Source organism: Spodoptera frugiperda, chromosome 10 (genome assembly GCF_023101765.2).
Source record: "Spodoptera frugiperda isolate SF20-4 chromosome 10, AGI-APGP_CSIRO_Sfru_2.0, whole genome shotgun sequence".
Lineage (NCBI taxonomy): Eukaryota > Metazoa > Arthropoda > Insecta > Lepidoptera > Noctuidae > Spodoptera > Spodoptera frugiperda.
Genome location: NC_064221.1, coordinates 1,547,894 through 1,566,464, shown reverse-complemented (window position 1 = coordinate 1,566,464; position 18,571 = coordinate 1,547,894). Strand labels below are relative to the sequence as shown.

Genomic DNA, 18,571 nt, shown 5'->3' with positions numbered 1-18,571 from the left:
TTTTCCGAGTTACTTTTGTGTACCTTGAATATTATGCTTTACTCTGTTGTGTAGAATAGGTCCATAGACTAACAATCATCAGTGCTATAGACTCCGGAGCTGCGGACTACCTAGGTTTTACCGGGCGCGAAGGACAAGAGTAGGAACGGGGTGATTTTTAGCCAGTAAGAGTCTGACACTCCCTCTCCCAAGGCGGGAGACATAACATGATTTTCCCCCCTCAAAAAAAGGTTCGGTTTCTCATAGGCCAAACAAATGACAGATTACCCAACAATTACCCGACAGCCACAACACAACCTCCAACTCAAACAATTGCCTTTCTTTATCTCCGACAATCTGATTTTACACCGAAACAGTAAAACTTTGTGTCACAGCACAGCGGTAACAGTATGCCAAGGTTTATAGTGGCACTATTTATTTTATTACCGCTGTTTTATTAGCCTTTTTGTGTACTAGGTAAGTGTGATGGTAGGACAAGATGTACTCGGTGAAACTGTGTAATGAATGCTGTAAAGAGGTACCTGCAGCTGTTTATTTTGAAGATATACTTTTTGAGTGATCCGTTTAGTTTAATTAATCCACATACAGGCATGAGGCACTTTTGAAACCACAAAGTAGTATTTTTTATGGAATAGAGGGCAAACGAGCAAACGGGTCACCTGATGGTAAGCGATCAGCGCCGCCCATGGACACCCGCAACTCCAGAAGAGTCACAGGTGCGTTGCCGATCAAAAAGGAAAACGCTCTTTTCTTGAAGGTTTGAAGGTCGTATCGGTTCGGAAATACCGCCGACGACAGCTCATTCCACAGTTTTACTGTGCGAGGCAGAAAGTTGCGCGAGAAGCGCACAGTTGTGGCCTGCCAACCATCTATACGATGGGGATGAAAGTGCTGTCGTATAGATCGAAGGCGAGAAGACGCATAATGTCTGTTAAACTTCCCTAGTTCCAAAATGTAAATACATCATATCTATACTTTCGTCTGTTGTGTTCGTAAGATGTTCTACTCTTCAAAATCTTAAACTGTCAATTGGGACGATATCTGAGAACTAAACAATATACAAATCTTTGTTTTTCTAAACGTTTTTATATTGTACAAGTTAGGTTTTAGCCTTATTTATACAAAGACTCACTTAGACTGGTTCACCAATTATAAGGTTAATTTTACCCATCAGTGGTATAACTGTTAAAGTTTCATCTTCAAACACACGCCAAACTTATCCTACTGCATCCATCACAACATGCATCTGAGGCCGTCTTCACACGGACGTTAAGTCGCGATCGACGGTTGTAAATCTCGCTCCCAACAGATAAAGTAGATACGTGAGCAGCAAGCCTAACGCCGCCATCTTTATTTCTGGCTTTACGAGACAACTCCGCTGGTATTTTTTATGTTCCGACCTTTTTTTTAATATCTATGAATCTATTAAGTAATAAGGTTTTGAAAAATTGGCATGTTACCGTTATTTGAGGGAGGCAGAGGTGTGTTTAGTATTTTTTTCATGTTATTTGTGCCATGTATTTGGTGGTGTGGGAGAGCCATGCTTCGGCACGAATGGGCTGGCTCAAGCGGAGTGATACCACAGCGCCACAGAAAACTGACGTAAAACAACGCTTGCGTTGTGTTTCTGAGTGTGAGTTATCAGAGGCCCAATTACTCCCCTTTCCCAATCTTCCCAATCTCTGATTCCTAAAATACTAGATATTAAAGTATGTTCTTATCTCTGCACATTACAAGGGAAGAATACTTTATTTTTCTATAAAAAATAACGACGATTTTCTCCTGTCTCATGGATATGAGGTCCTTTCGGATCAATGATGTACACAGTCACATAAGCGTCAGTAAAGTGTAAGTACTCCACACCTGACCTTTTCCAGTACCATGCCATACAATAAATCATAATTAAAACCACTCCCGATAATCGTATAATAACGATAAATTAAAAATCACCGACCATAACTGACGAGGCAGTATCGGCGGTAATAAATTACGGGGAGACATAAAATTTGTTATTATATGTATTAAAAATTTATAAAAATTTACGACCGTGCCAGGCAATAACGAAAATGTACGCAGATTCAGAGTTAATGGATGCGTCTCCTGTCTAGGCGGGATTTTGTTTTACCATAAGGCTTTGTCACGGAGTACTGATTTTTATACATAGATGTCCATTTCAATATCAACTTCAAAAGCCTAGTTTGCGTACACAGTTATGCACTATAATATCTCCTGCGTATTGGGTTAGTCTAGTTAGACAAACGGTCACCGTGATCAAAAACGGTTGAGAGATTGTATTTGTATTACTACCATAAAAAAACACGTGTAAAACGTATATAATTAAACAAAGTGCTGTCCTTTCTAGATCCAAGTTGACATCTTTGTAAAAACATAATTTTTATTTCTCATTACTTAATATTATACATAGTAAACTCCCCCATCTACTGCTGTGCTTGAATCATTATTATGTCAAGATTTTCTCTCTTGTTTTGTATAAAATATTATATTTAGCGTACTAGCTGACCCGGCGAACTCTGTGTCGCCTCAGAATGAATAAAAGTTGTATTAAGTCATACAAAATGTATGGAGTATAAGTGAATGGTCATAGATGCTGAGTAAAAGGTCTTAGTTCTTGGGTCGAACAAAGTAAGCAAGCAAGCAACGTCACGCCTTTTATCCCCGAAGGGGTAGGCAGAGGTGCTCATTGCGACACGTAATGCCGCTATACAATGTACACCCACTTTTCACCATTGTGTTATAAGTCCCAGTGTCAGACTCCGTGCTACTTCTGAGACATTTTATATAAACTGAAAATACCTCAATACTTTGCCCGACCCGGGAATCGAACCCGAGACCCCTTGTCCGGCATCGCACTTGCGACCACTCGACCAACGAGGCAGTCGAGGTCGAGCAAAGTAGTATTAGTGTTTTTCTGTAGCTGAGTTTCTGAGTCTGAAATTGTAGCTCAATTTACGAATCGAACGAATGAACAACGAACTCAACACCTATGACAAGGATTGACCGCAAAAAGCTTTAAATGGAGAGGAGTGGAGGGTAGGGAGGCCTTTGCCCTGCTGTGGGACGACCATGGCTGAAATCTAAATCTAATATACGAATCAAATATCGCCCTATTTTTTTTTTCATTCTTTTAGCTATATTATTCAAACTCAGTGTTTAATATGTCAAACAAATTATTGAATAAGAAGAACTCACCCGTTGCCTCGCTAAAAAAGAAACCATTTAACTTCTTTATTATTAAAACAGAGGTAGAATTGGTATTATATTTAGAAAACACTTTATTTTTACACTTCGAAACCATTTAAAAAGCCGTTACGTATAATCTGTGGACGTCATAGACTCGTTGCTATGAAGAATATTCCCGCGTTCTTATTTCAAAACACAAAAGAGGCGATGAAGTGTGTCTGTGGCGGTTTATGATGATTTTATTTTTTTGTTTGCCGCTTTGAAACGTCAGCATAAGTCTTTTGAATTAATGCTTACTTTAAGATTGCTATTTGTCGAAGAAAAATGAAACAATGTGGGGGATTTTATTCCCCAGAGTTGGTAGGTAGAGATTTTATACACTTATTTTGCGACTGTTATGTCGGTAGGTACAAAATCCCCTCCTAGGGATGTGCCGTAACAGGCGGTGCACCGTGGGGGCTCCGAAGCAGGTCTACTAAGAGGTCTCGGTGCTCCTTACAGGTGTAGAGGGTGGTTTGCCGTTTCAAGTTCCAAGTCTAGTGTTAGTGACCATGTCAGTTTAAAAACTTATAACACTGTATTTACACGAGAAAACTGACCAAATCATATTCTTCTTAGTGACGCATGACGTAACCGGTAAATGTGTGAAGTGGTGAAAAAAGTTTAAAAGTGAACTAATATGGCGGCTTGCCAAGTGACAGCATTCCTCGCTGTCTAGACGGCGCGCGGCGGCCATCTTGAATTAACTGTCACTTCGCATGACATGTTTGGATAGGTTATGATTTACGAAAAAATAAACATGAAACAAGGTCCCGTTAATGAGGTCATTAGCTTCGAGTAGTTGTTTCGGATTCGGTTTTTGTTTTGATCTATTTTTCTTAGAAGGTTGCTGTTGGTAGGTGTATCAAGTGAGGAAGGTTTTTTTATGGTATAAGCCGGTCAATGATCAGTCGGATCACCGTCAACAATCGCCCGTGGATACCTAAAACTGCAGAGGCTTTACAAGTGCGTTGCCGGTCTTTTGGGGGAAGATTTGGAAGGAGGTTAATTGAGCCTCCGATAACCTCACTCACACACTCTTCCGGTGGGTATCATAATAGCCGACTAATAACCAATTTCAAACATTTTCTAACAAATGTATTCGATGTGCTATCGGAACCATGACGAATCAAATGAAAAAATAAATTCTCCATTCTTATTTAAGTACATTAAGTACTCGTATTTTGTACAATAAATAGGCTAAACGATTTCCAAAACTCGACTGCTTTAGGCAAAACATATTTTTCCGACAGTTCTTGACAGTTAATTATATATATTTTTTTACATTATTTGCTGATTCCCCTCCACTTTGTATCCCAAAACTGAATAAAATATATTCATTGCTTACAAATCTCATTCATCTGTCACTTACAAGAAATTAATGTTTCAAAGGAAATATGTATTTTGACAATGATGAAGGAAAAAGAGTTATTGTAATATGATTTTTAATCTCCGAAGGGGTAGGTAATACAATGTACCCGCAGCTGCGGACTACTTAGTGGGTTACCGGGGCTCCGGCTCGAAGAGCAGGAGTAGGAACGGGGTGGTTTTTAGTCTTCGTATTTTCCCCTGTGGCGACACATGGCCAGTGACTGATGACACAAATCGCAGACGGTCGATGTTAAAATCAACGGATGATGTCAAAAATCATACATCGTACATATGAAGCTTACATGCGAATTGACATGGATAGAAAATCTCAACGACCAACAGTTGGACAGAAAGTCCGTCAGGTACGATTACCTGGCCTGGTCGGAGGATTCTCCTTTTCTTAGGGAACTTTACTCACTGTTCCTGATTTTTAGGAGGATTTAGTCCCCCTAAAAATCATTCAAAGTGAGAGCCATGCTTTGGCACGAAAGCGGCGAACCAGATCCTCACAGAAACCCGACGTGAAACAACGCTTGCGTTGTGTTTCGTTGTGTGAATGAGGTTACCGGAGGCCCAAATCTTCTCAATCCCCGATTCCCTTAAATTCCTAACCCCCAAAATGGCCGGCTACGCACTTGTAACGCCCTGGTGCTTCAAGTGTCCATGGGCGGCGGCGATTGCAAAAAAAAACGTAAACAGAACCGAATAAAAATTTATAAAAGCATCTGTTTTCAACGTAACAAGTTAACAGCCCTTTGAAAAATCATTTCACTGGACGAAAATTGTTCGTAACAAAATTTGTGTCATCAAAAAGAACGGGTACGGAATAATAAATATTTAATTACTTAAAAAAAACAAAATTAATTAACGTTATAAGGAGATTTCCCTTCGAAAATTGTCGCTTCAATAAAGCCCCTGTAATACTCATTAATTTCCTCTGAAACATTCATAATATTTTTGAATTCTTTTGAAATATTTACGGTAAGTAATAAGTATAAATAATATTTTTACTTTTAGATAAAGTTTTACGGGAAAAATAATTCTTGTAAAGCTCTTTATTTCATTTCTTTATATTAAAAGAAAATATTATTTTTGCTTTTGAGTTTTAATTGTGAATTTAGCGGCTAATTACAATACATATTATTGTATGTTTATATATTTTATTGTAATGTCAAATTAAATCATGATAAGAAATACGTACAAAATTAAAACCTCCTTTTTTCACATTCGCTCCCACTTCTCTCTCTCTCAATGCATTAGCCTAGTTTCCTACTAGTCAAATTCAATAATTTTTTCAAAACGATTATTATTTTCTTAGAATTTTGTTTGAAATAGTGCTTTATGTCGTCGTCGGATTTTTAGGGCTAATTGCAGACTTATTTCTAGAAAATTTGCTAGAAAAGATTCGAAAATTAATTAGATCACTAAATCTGTGACTAAAAGTGCAGTCGTTTTTGTTATGAATTTCGTGTATATACACGATTAAATATTAAATTAATCAACCTTCAAGCAAAGAGCATACTCCATTTTAAAAGGCCGGCAATGTGATCTCTCTGTTGTTGCGGGTGTCCATGGGCGGCGCTGATCGCTTACCATCAGATAACTGGTCTGCTCGTTTGCCACCTATACTATGTATAAAAAAAAATATTTTAGTTGCAACTTCTACGCAAAATCGACAACATCTATTTACAATAATTGAGCAATCCACTCCAAAACTATGCTTAACAAAGGCCTCCCCCAATCCTCATAAACAACTAGGTTTTGAGCTGAAAACATCTTGACAAACGCACTTACATAACAAGTTGTCCAGCGAATCAAGTACGTACTACAAGTAAAAATCCAATTGAATTTTTCAATAGAAATCTTCGAGTACCTTTGGAGTCTGAATAAAAAATTCTTCTCGATTAATAGAGCGATTCTTAAATGAAATATAAATTAAATTGAGTCCATTATTTTATTCCTTAGATCTCTTCAGTCAGATCGATTTCTTTTAGACCTTTTCTCCTTTGTTTATTTGACCGTGATATTAATTCAAATAAAAAAATTACAGGGGTAAGATTTTTCTTTTTATTTTGCAATATTATAATGTCACGCCTTGTATCCCCGAAGGGGTAGGCAGAGGTGCACATTACGGCATGTAATGCCACTGTACAATGTACATCAACTTGTCATCATTTGTGTTAGAAGTCACATGTAATAGGGGGTGAGCTTATTGCCATATACTGGGCACAATTCTAGACTCCGTGCTACTACTGAGAAATTTTCGAAAATCCAAAAAAAGCCCAGTGATACTTCTAGTAGATTTTTCTTTTGTACGTTTTAAAGGGAGAGTCGTGGTATCCCGGACGTTTAAGACGTTTCTCATGCTTGAGAGTGCAGGTTCGAAACTAACCAACGGCAAGTACCAATGTGACTTTTTCCAAGTTATATGTATTTTCTAAGATTATTTAGACACCACTGACAAACGGTGAAGGAAAATATCGTGAGGAAACCTGGGCTTATAATTTCCAATTATAAATTTAAAATTGCCAACCCGCATTGAGCAAGCGTGGTGATTAATGCTCAAAACTTCTCCGTGCGAGAAGTGGCATTTGGTCAGCAGTGGCCACTTATAGGCTGTTTAAGTGTGAACTAAAAAGAAGAATGGTTTGTATTTCGAAAAGTCGCAAGTGCGATTACTGAGCAAGACACACACACATAATCACAGACGTAATACCTCGTATCTGTACACAGTATAAAGTATAAAGCTACGTGTACACTAGCCGTTTCCTTTTAAATCGTTCCCCTACAGTGCTCCCGTAGCAAGCACGGCTACACATTTGAGCTATACACAACCAGTTTACCATGATCTTGCTTAGTACGATCTTTCCGCACATTCGACGGTCAGTTTATACTGGTTATCATAGCTTTATAACCAGTTTATCATGATCTTGCTTTAGCTGATTTTTTCCTACATTCGACGGTCAGTTTATACTGGTTAGTATAGCTGGATGTTTAGCCATATCTACGTGTTATACAAACCAGTTTACCATGGTCTTGCTTTGGCTGATTTTTTCGCACATTCGACGGTCAAGTTTATACTGGTGTTGCATAGCTTCATATGTTCACACAACCAGTTTATATTGGCCTCGCGTTCTATGATCCTTCTGTACATTCGACGGTCAGGTTATACTGGTGTTGCGTAGCTTGATGTGTTCACACAACCAGTTTATCTTGACCTCGCGTTCTATGATCCTTCTGTACATTTGACGGTCAGGTTATACTGGCACAGCTTAGCTTCATATGTTTTCTCAACCAGTTTATTATGGCCTCGCGTTCTCTAATCCTTCTGCACATTCCACGGTCAGGTTATACTGGTTTTCGTAGCCCTCTATGGCACTCCTGACACTCGCACGTTACACTCTTGTGTGGAGTGGCCATTACGCTCGCCACTATGACATATGGTTACATTGTTTTGTACGGGAATATTTTGCGTGATATATGTAGTTAGAAGCGTAGTTTTAAATATGCTATGTTTAGGGGAGCTGTCAAACAAGGGATGCTGGGTTTGATTCCCGGAGCGGTTGAAGGGATATTTGGCGCTTTTTTATTTTGTTAGGGATACCTAGGTGCATAGTATATAACAAAACGTGGTTCCGCAATAAAATTTCGAAAAACCGAAAAAACCCCAGTTTTTTTCGCCCGACACGGGAATCGAACCCGAGACCCCTTGTCGCAGTCGTACTTACGACCACTCGACCAACGAGGCAGTCAAATATAGCAAAAAAAAACATCAGAAACGACATAGACAACACAACCATATTAATAAAACCATTGGATTCTTATAAAAACAAAGTTATACCAACACTCCCCTGTTTGCCCATTTAGCCTCTAGTTCCGGGCAACTCATAAATAAATTAGGCAACTCACTTCATACTTGGGCCAGAGGGCACACTTATGAAACTTATTACGTAATCATATTACTCAAGTATTGGGTAATTGGCTCAGCCCTGGCGTTTGTAAGTAGATTAATTTATTTCTTATTTCGTATGAGATGGATGTAGCTATATAAATAAAATAATAATAATTGTGTTGTTCGTCTTATGTATTTTGTTGTGAGATGAATTTCAAGTAAATAGTACTTGTAAGTTATTTTACTCTGCGAGTCCAAGCCGGGCGTTCGCGGCGCGTCGAGCGTTGCTTAAAGAGGTATCAGACTACCACAGATGGGGCCCAGTAGGGCTGATGCCTAATCCGGAGCTACGGACCTAGCGTGTTTAGTGGGACTCCGGCTCGAATAGCAGGAGAAGGAACGGGGTGGTTTTAGTCAGTAAGAGTCTGACACTCCCTCTCGCCTCGACCAAGGCGAGAAAAGTCATTGGATGATTGTATGTTTTGTGCTATGCGTTGATAGATCACTATGTCAGTCAGTCAGTCCGTCACCTTTAAGTTATATATGTTAAGGTAGATAAATAGTGTCTCCACAAACCACTTAAAATAAAAATACTTAAATACAAAATTCAAACAATAATTTACGAAAAGCCTTTATACATTAACCGTAGCAATTACATTCCATTTTCCGAAAATAAAAGTTACTAGAAACACTTAAGTGTTTAATTTGAGTCTATAAAAATGTTCATTAATTATCATTAGCTGAAAATTCAATGCTGCCTGAAAAAACGTCTAAATTACGAGACATCGTGAGAGGTTCAGTAATTCAGCAATTTTCTTTGTTTCAGGTGACCTGCCCCCGAGTGCCTGTAATTAAGATTTTATATAGTGGCGCGAATTAATTAACTCAAGACAGAAATTAATGGAACAATTAATTCTATAAAAACATATCTTGGATCCCACTCTAAGACAAATTAAGTGAAAAATCTGTGGTGAAAAATCTCTAGTGATTTCAAAAAGTAACTAATATAATTATAACGCTACAAAAAAACAGGTGTTATAATAAAATATTAGTGTTACAAAAAATATTAGTGTTATAAACTGTCAAAGTGTCAGTGAACTTGTGTAAAATAGTGTTGAATAGTGTATAGATAGTGAATAAGAGTAGCAATGCTTTGCTAGAGTGGTGATATTGATGATTTTGCTACCGTCATCACGAATGCGGGCGGGCGGCCCCTCCGGCCGGCAGGTCAATGACATCGCCGGCACTTCTTGTGCTTTCCTTGGCCCTTGGTAAGTTCTGTCACACGTTTTTCTGTAGTATTTAAGTTGAAATATTGATGATTAAGATTTAATCTTAACTGATAATTGGAAGAAAATGATTTTAGAGATTTAAAACACGGAATAACACGTCATTTATTTGTTAAAAAGACAAACAGAGGTAGTAAGGTCACTTGCCTTTTTCCAGCTCAATCCGAAATGCGTATAACTGCCGAATTTCTATTAACTGAGAATCGCAATATCAGATAACTTAATATTTTACACATATTATAATAATCAAAACACTATTGATTTGTATTGACTACAAAATATGGTTATTAACCGACTTCAAACAAGAAGGTTTTCAGTTTAATCTGTATGTATGTTTACGCACGATTATCTCGCGTTTGACTAAACTGATTTTGATGATGCTGTTTTTAGCATAGTTTTTTTCTGACTTTAGGAGAAGGCTTTAAGTATATTACTCGACTTAAAAACATTTAGGCTTACACTTTAACTTATAAAGACCTTCTTTGTTTTATTAAAAGTCTTTATTTTTATATTTACAGCCACACACAAAATGACAATACCATTCACATAAAACAGCAAATGAAATGTCACGTGCCCATAAAATAACACCACTTTTCATAACGATAAATATGAAAGCGTTCCCTGCACTGATTATATTAATAATACCAACGATTTTACACGTTCAATGTGAAATAATTTCACTTCGCTACAGTAAGAGCAGCGTTGGAAGCTTAATTCAATTTAATTTACTGATTTAAACTCGCCTCGCCTTTCATGGATACGTAATTGACTTGGACGTTTTATTTTTTTAATGTATTTTTGCAGTTATGTTTTTGGTCCATTATCTGGTTGTTGTTATCAAGTTTTTGGTGTTTGCTTGTGAAACTTTGTTAGGTTCCTATACCTTGTTCTACTACTAATATTGTTTATTGTCATAAAACGTGTAATCATGTACTACTATATAAGTAAATTTTTTTAAGGTTTTAAACTGACATGGTCCTTAATAATATCAAATACAAATGATGTTTTTTTTAAACTGACTGTTAAATAATTGTAGTTTAGTTTTATACTTTGAAATTGAGTGATGTTAACCTCTTGTAAATAAGACAAAATATAAAACTCACGTAGATATGGAGATCTACGCGAGTTTTATATATTCCAAAAATATAGACTCTGGAATTTACATGGGACTTATTACATAAATAGCGAAAAGTGGGTATACCTTGTACAGAGGCATTACATGTCGAAATGTACACCACCTCCTTTAGGGATAAAAGGCGTAACGACCCACGACACACACACACACTACAAAATACTACCAATGTGATCGAACCTAGTTACCCAATGCCGACTATAATTCAGTTTGTAAGGGACAAAAGTACTCTTCAAGGACGTCCTACGTCTTATTGAAAGGCTAGATCTATTTCCAGTACTTATTGTAGGCACTTTACTGCCTCACTGGTTTCCAAAATAATGTACATGTAATGTATGAACGAGGGTTCACTGTGAGTGCTGATTTTCTAAGGCTGTATTTATTTATTTTATACTTTATTGCACACATACATACATAACCTCATGCTTGTCTCCCATGGGGGTAGGCAGAGACAATGGAACGCCAATTGCCACGGTTCTTACATACTTCTTTCGCTTCATCAACAGTCATCAGTCTTTTCATGCATGCTCGTCGGTTAAGGGTACTTTCAATTTGGCCCTTCTTTAATATATCGCCAATCTGGTCGCTATATGCACACATACATAAGACACATTATATTGTAATAGTACTTAGAGTACAATGGGTGGCCTTATCACACACGGCGATTTCTTCCAGACAACCTTTGAATGGAATTGGCTGAATTAGGCCGTATATGTGTTTTTGTATAATAAGGTGTCAAACTTCTCAGCAGTTACGTTGTGTGTATTCGTTCCCGATTTCTGGTATGTAGCTATAGGCTTTATTCATAATTGGTGAGTAGCTATACCTATATAACAGAAGAAATAGGTTCCGTCACGTCTGCTGATCCTTTTCAACAGATAATATACCTTTTGTCTACTAAAACCAGAAAATCTGCTGAGAACTTTGCTCTAGAATTATATTTTAATCAAATGTGTAGCCAAACATAAAAAAATAAGATGAAAACTAATTGGAAAAAAGAAAAAGTTACCGAAGTTAAGTGTGGTAGAGCCATGCTTAAGTGTGGAAAAATCATGCTTCGGCACGAATGGGCCGGCTCGACTGGAGTGATACCTCACAGAAAACTGACATGAAACAACGCTTGCGTTGTGTGAGTGATGCTACCGGAGGTCCCATTACCCTAGTTCTCAATCTTTCTAATCCCCTTAAATTCCTAACCCCAAAAGGCCGGCAACGCATTTGTTACGCGTCTGGTGTTTCAGGTGTCCATAGGCGGCCGCGATTGCCTACTATCAGGTGATACGTCTGCTCGTTTACCGGCTTCTACCATAAAAAAATCTGATCACTGAATGAAAATAAGAATTGGACAATTTGCTTCTTACTTCGTTCATTCTTTTAAAAATGTCTACAATTCGTGTTGAATATTTAAACAGAGCTACAGCTCATTTCTCTTGAAGCGATATTAACAAGATCATGTTTCTCAACAAAGCTGAATAAATCTAAATAATTCCAACAACACACCCCAACAACCTGACCATAAAACTCAACTTTATTACAAAGATTCAAGGTCGTTTTTTACATGCACACCAGATTTTTGCTTACCCAACTTAGGAGTTTTAATTGTGAATGTTACAGTTCAACGATAATTATATAATTTGCATATTTTACTTTGGTTTTATGTTGAGAATCAGTTTTTAGTGCTATCGTAAAACAACGAGAAATGATTAAAGTCAGTGGAAATTATATTTTTTAGGATTCGTAACATAAAATCTAACATTTTTTATTAAAATATCGGCTGAATTGAATTTTAGGTACTAGGTGTAAAAGCATTGTAAATTACTTTTATGAGTCCTATCTCCTAAATAATAAAAATCCAGCTAGGTCATAATTATTAATCCAATTTCTATGACAAGTATAAACGTAATCAATCCTTTTTGTTCTTTTTTACGTCATGTTCGAATATAACCACAGTCCCATATTACAGAGATTTCATCAACATTCCAAAATAACAATGAAGTTACGGATGGGAGAGCCATGCGTCGCCACGAATGGGCCGGCTCAACTGGAAAGACGCCATTGCCTCACAGAAAACCGACGTTAAACAACGTTTGCGTTGTGTATCGTTATGTGAGTGAGGTTACTGGTGGCCTAATGTTTCCCTTTCCCAATCCCTGATTCCCCAACAACTCTTAAATTCCTAACCCAGAAAAGGTCGGCAACGCACTTGCAACGCCTCTGGTGTTTCAAGTATCCATGAGCGGCGGCGATTACTTACCATCAAGTTACCTGTCTGCTCGTGTACCGGCTTCAGCTTATACGATAAAAAAAACTATCAACAAAACTCCAGACGACGTAATTCACAAGAGATTCACAGCTTTTATCAAGTAGATACCACGGACTTAACACGGATTAAATCCCTAATTACACCCGAAGATTTCAGTTAAATGCATTGTGCACTGTGCACTAAACACCCTGTAATCTTGGACTAGATGGCAGATAACAGTCTGTGTACTAGACACGCTCATTAACCCTTGACTGTAGTGGTTTTGTAGCTAGCCGTGTGGTATGGCAGATAAGAATATATTTGCCATCAACTTTACACTTCTAGAGAGGAGTGGAAGGAGGGTAGGGAAAAACTTTTGGCCTGCAGTGGTACGATCACAGCTAATAATTAATAATAAAATTATACTTTCCTTTTTTATTTTTATAAGGGGGGGGGGGGGATCATGAAATTACTTCTCCCGCTTTGGACGCGGCGAAAAGTAGTGGCAAACTCAAATTCAAACTCAAATCATTTATTGCATTCATGTGTACATTTAGATGATACATAATTAGGAGCATTTGTCTCAACATGAAACCCGGTTAGGGTACGGCAACATACATTTCGACACATTTAGTATCCAGTCACTTAGTACTTATTATATCTTAACAATAATGTGATATTATAACAAAAAGTAACAAATATTATTATTATTGTAATTAATATCTATCAATATGTTATCACCATTTTATATATTAATATCCTTTTTTTTTTCTATTGTAATATCAGTATACATCAATTTATAATATTTTTTTTTCTTAAATGAATATCAATATATTCCTAGATTAATTATTTACTTCTATTAGTCCTTGCAATTTACACATTAGTATTTATTTTATTAGTAGTAAATAGTATTGTAGTTTATCATTTTATATATAAGTATTATGTTATTGTCATTTTAGTAATTTGTTTTGTTGTTTAAGGTGTATGCCCAACTAACATTAAGCGCTAATATAAGAGTTATAACAGCTATATAAAGGAGCTAAACAGATCCTAAGGTCATCAATAAGTGCTATCACATAGGAGTTATAGCGAGCTATAACTCTATTATACCCTGGATTGGGCACAAGTTCTTATAGCCTTAGGTTCCACAGTGGCGATATAGTGGAGTTACAGAATGAATTTAAGAGCTATAGTAGAGCAATTGTGGAGGTTCAGTAGCGCTAACTGAGACTTAAAGCGCTGTAAGAGTAGTATTTAAGTGACTAGTGACTCCTCAAGCGGTATGGTAGAGCTACATGCTGCTTTGAGCGCTATAAAGGGAGCAAATGTATGAATATAAACTCCGTAAGTGGCATAGTAGATCTATGATGTACCTTACTTACTGTTTGAGCGGTTAGAGGGTGGCAATAAGGTAAATTGTAACACCTTGAGTTGCAGTATAGATCTACAATAAGAAATTTTAGCGTCTAATTTACTTTTTTCATAGCCGGCTAATGCGGTATGTTTTATTTTATAACGTTGCAATATGTTAAATGAATGAAGATTTATCAAACAACCATAACACATTTTGTGTTTACGAAAATAAATGGCGGAGTTGGGTGTATTATTTTAAATCGTTGTTAGTGGAAGCTGAAGCGGAATTTTCATTGCGAAGGTAAGTTTACTGTGAATATGTGTATATATTATTGGCAAATAATTGAAGCGCCCACTCTTTGTTGTGTATTTATCTAATAAAATGTTTTGCTTCACATGGAGAAAAACATTTTTTTACTAAATATGTAACAAAACTTTGCCTATTGACTTGTGTCGGGACCCTGGTATTAGAACGCTAGAAAAATAAATATCTTCATTGTATTAAGTTTTCGTTTCGTACGTTTTACGGTTTTTACTTAACTTCATTAGGTATCTAAAAATGGTGGACGACGACGACGACGCCATTTTACGTTCGTCACGTGACCAATTAGAGGTACTAAAGTGGTAACGAACTCAATAATTCAACCTTAAGTAATATAGAAGCTATATTTGACACTACAAGTTCTATAATAGGGAGAAATATCGCTACTATTCAGCCCTAAATCATACAAGGGAGTTTTGTATCACTTTAGGAGTTTGGTGTTGTAAAAGATTTAATGAACACCATTGTAGAGCTAGTAGCGTTAAATGCTCCTTTTGTGCAACTATCAGCGCTCCGAAAGAGTTTGTGGTAGCTTGCTTAGAACTTTAGAAGTTAATAGTAAATGTTAATTTCTTATATAGATCTTATAGTCGTAAAATTCGCTCAAAGCTATAACACAGAAGCTTTGGTCTGTATTGTAGGGATAATAATCGCTGCTCTACGCGTTTAACCTCCATATATTGCTCTTATAAACCTGCTTTGTTACTATAAGCGTTATATTTTATTACTAACACTCTTTTGGCGCCTGAATCTATAATTGCAGCTACTATTCTACCTTCATAACACTTTAGGTTCTAAAGTAAGCTCTATTTGCAGCCATAATGTTTGTTGGGTGTACTTGTGTTATTATGTTATTTAACTATATATAAGTATTAATATTGTGGCTATGATTATCTGCATAACTAGTATCTTATTTACCATTTTTCCATTCTAAATATTCTGCGACAGTGTAAAAGCACTTCTGTATTAGATATTCTTTTAGTTTTCTGTTAAATGTATTGAATTTGGGTTCTTCTTTAATTTGTTCTGGTAATTTATTAAATATTTTTACTGCCATGTAGTATGGGCTATGGTGTAGCATTTTAATCCGAGAAGGTGGCAGATACAGTCTATTTTTATGACGTGTGTTTACGTTGTGGGTATCTCTTATTTTAGGGAAAATGTTACTATTTTTAAATACAAATATGCAAAGGTCATGTATGTATATAGATGATAAAGTTAAGAGTTTTAATTTGACAAAGTATGGCCTACAGCTCTCGGTATTATCAATATGGGCCAGTATTCTAACACATTTTTTTTGCATTACAAATATTTCACTTGCATTAACGCTATTTCCCCATAACATCACACCATATTTTAACCATGAGTATGCATAGGCGTAGTATGCCGATAGTGCTGTTTCTGTATTTGTGCAGTTCTTAAGCTGAAACAGGGCGTAAGTAAATTTTGATAATTTAGATTTAACTATTTCTATGTGATTTTTCCAATTGAGATGTGTGTCTATGTTTATACCGAGCAAATTAAATGTAGTTACTGATTCTATAGGGGTGTTATTAAAAAATAAAATGTTATTTAGGGGAGGGGCTTTATACGATCTAAATTGTATCATTTTAGTTTTGGTGCAGTTAATTTCCAAATTATGTTCATGTAACCAGCGTGTCACTGTCTCAAGGGTATTTTGTAAGATTACATTTGGGTCAGAAGTTTTGTCACATTTTATAAGTATGGAAATATCATCGGCGAACAGTACTGGCAATGTAGTTTGTTTATTTAGGATTTTTGGCAGGTCATTAATATATATTAGGAATAATATGCAACCCAGGACACTGCCCTGGGGGATCGAGCATGTGAGATTTCTCACCTCAGACCGCACTGTTGTTGTCTCCCTATCTTCAATGCTATGATGCTCGACTTGGACTATTTGCTTTCTGTTGTTTAAATATGATTTAAACCAATTATAAGCCGGCCCACGTACCCCAGAACCGTGAAGTTTTGTGAGTAGTATGCTATATGACACTTTATCATAGGCTTTCGTCATGTCGAGAAGCAGGCCCAATGCATATCTTTTGTCATTTATTTGTTGGAGAGCGGTTTGGATATATTTGTAAACCGCAGATGTTGTGGATCTAGTTTTCCTGAAACCATTTTGACAGTCATCTAGAATGTTGTATTTTTCTAGGAAAAAGTTTAGTCTGTTGCACATAGCCTTTTCAAAGATCTTTGCGAAGGTCGGCAACAACGCTATGGGTCTGTAATTGCTTGGAGTATGGATATCATCTTTTTTATGTAGTGGTTTTACCAGGGAAATTTTTAGTGAATCGGGAAATTCTCCAAGCTCAAAGCTCTGATTAATCAAGAATGTGAGGGGGACTGACAATTCTTCTGCACATTTTTTAACTAAGATAGGGGGTATGTCGTCTATTCCGCAGCTATGTTTGTTTTTTATTAGTTTTATAATAGTATATATTTCTTTTTGGTTTACTGGGCGAAGGTACATTGATGTGGTAGGTGGGTTCATGACTGGACGTCCGGTTTTTACAGGAATGTTTGTATCTGTTGTTTCACCAACTGTTGCAAAAAAGTCATTAAATATATTTGATATGTGTTTAGGACATGAAATGGTAGTGCTGTTTGTTTTTAATGTTATATTGTCATATTGCTTTGTCATAGATTTACCTGTTTTACTATTTATAATGTTCCACATAGTTTTAGTTTTATTATCAGAGTTTTTCATTTGTCTGGTGTATTCTATTTTTTTTGATAGTGTTATTGATGAATTTATTAAATAAAAGATCAAAGAAATTTATGTAGTTTAATAATCGAAACGAGATACCACAGATAACAAAGTGTCAAATTGTCTATAACTCAGCATAAGGTTGTATTAATCATAAAGTCAAATTTTAACATTTCAACACTCTCACCAAATTTGAACTTTACATCTACAAGTTATACTTATAAAAACAAAAGAATTGAACACTCTCACCAAATTAAACTTTACATCTCTCTATGAGTTTTACAAAAACATAAAAAACAAAAAATTACATTACTTTTACCCATTACACACTTACATTAATAAACTCTTGGTAACTACACTTACAACTTGAGTTGTTACATTTAGTTAATATAATTTTATAAAAATGACAATTGTTTAACACCAATTTTATCTCTAAGATATTGAAATTTTTCTTTGGGTAATGCCTTAGTAAAGATGTCAGCATATTGTTCTTTGGTATTTACATATTTAAGATCTATTTCTTTCTCTAAATATTTTTCTTTGATAAAATTATATCTAATATCAATATGCTTGCATCTTTTGTGATAATCTACATTCTTAATTAAACAAATTGCACTTTGATTATCAATGTTTAAACAAATAGAGTTCTGGTTAAATGCATTTATATCTATTAATAATCTTTTTAACCATATGGCTTCTTTGGTTGCTGAACATGCAGCCATGAACTCTGCTTCAGTAGTGGATAATGCCACACTGTGTTGACATTGTGTTGCCCATGTTACAGCTGCACTATTCTTTATGAATACATATCTGACTGTTGGAGAGTAAACTTCAGTGTAATCAATTCCTTTTATTTGTCCACATCCTTTAGCACATAGCCTTGATTTAAAAACTGACCCATTATCTTTTATTCTGAAGACCCATTTACAGTCAATTAGTCGTACTCCTTTTGGTTTTTCCATTAAACTCCAGGTGTTGTTCTTTTGGTGTGCATTT

The 18,571-nt window shown here is 36.2% G+C and overlaps 1 protein-coding gene across 1 annotated transcript in view; it reads left to right on the top strand.

Annotated features, from left to right (window-relative positions):
* The window catches only part of LOC118277477 (neuropilin and tolloid-like protein 2), a 223,068-nt gene that overhangs the window by 142,126 nt on the left and 62,371 nt on the right, over nt 1-18,571 (top strand). Inside the window, exon 3 of the mRNA XM_035596295.2 lies at nt 9,330-9,774. Within this exon, the coding sequence (XP_035452188.2) occupies nt 9,735-9,774 (40 nt within the window). The 5' untranslated portion in view covers nt 9,330-9,734. The remainder of the gene's footprint in view (nt 1-9,329; nt 9,775-18,571) is intronic.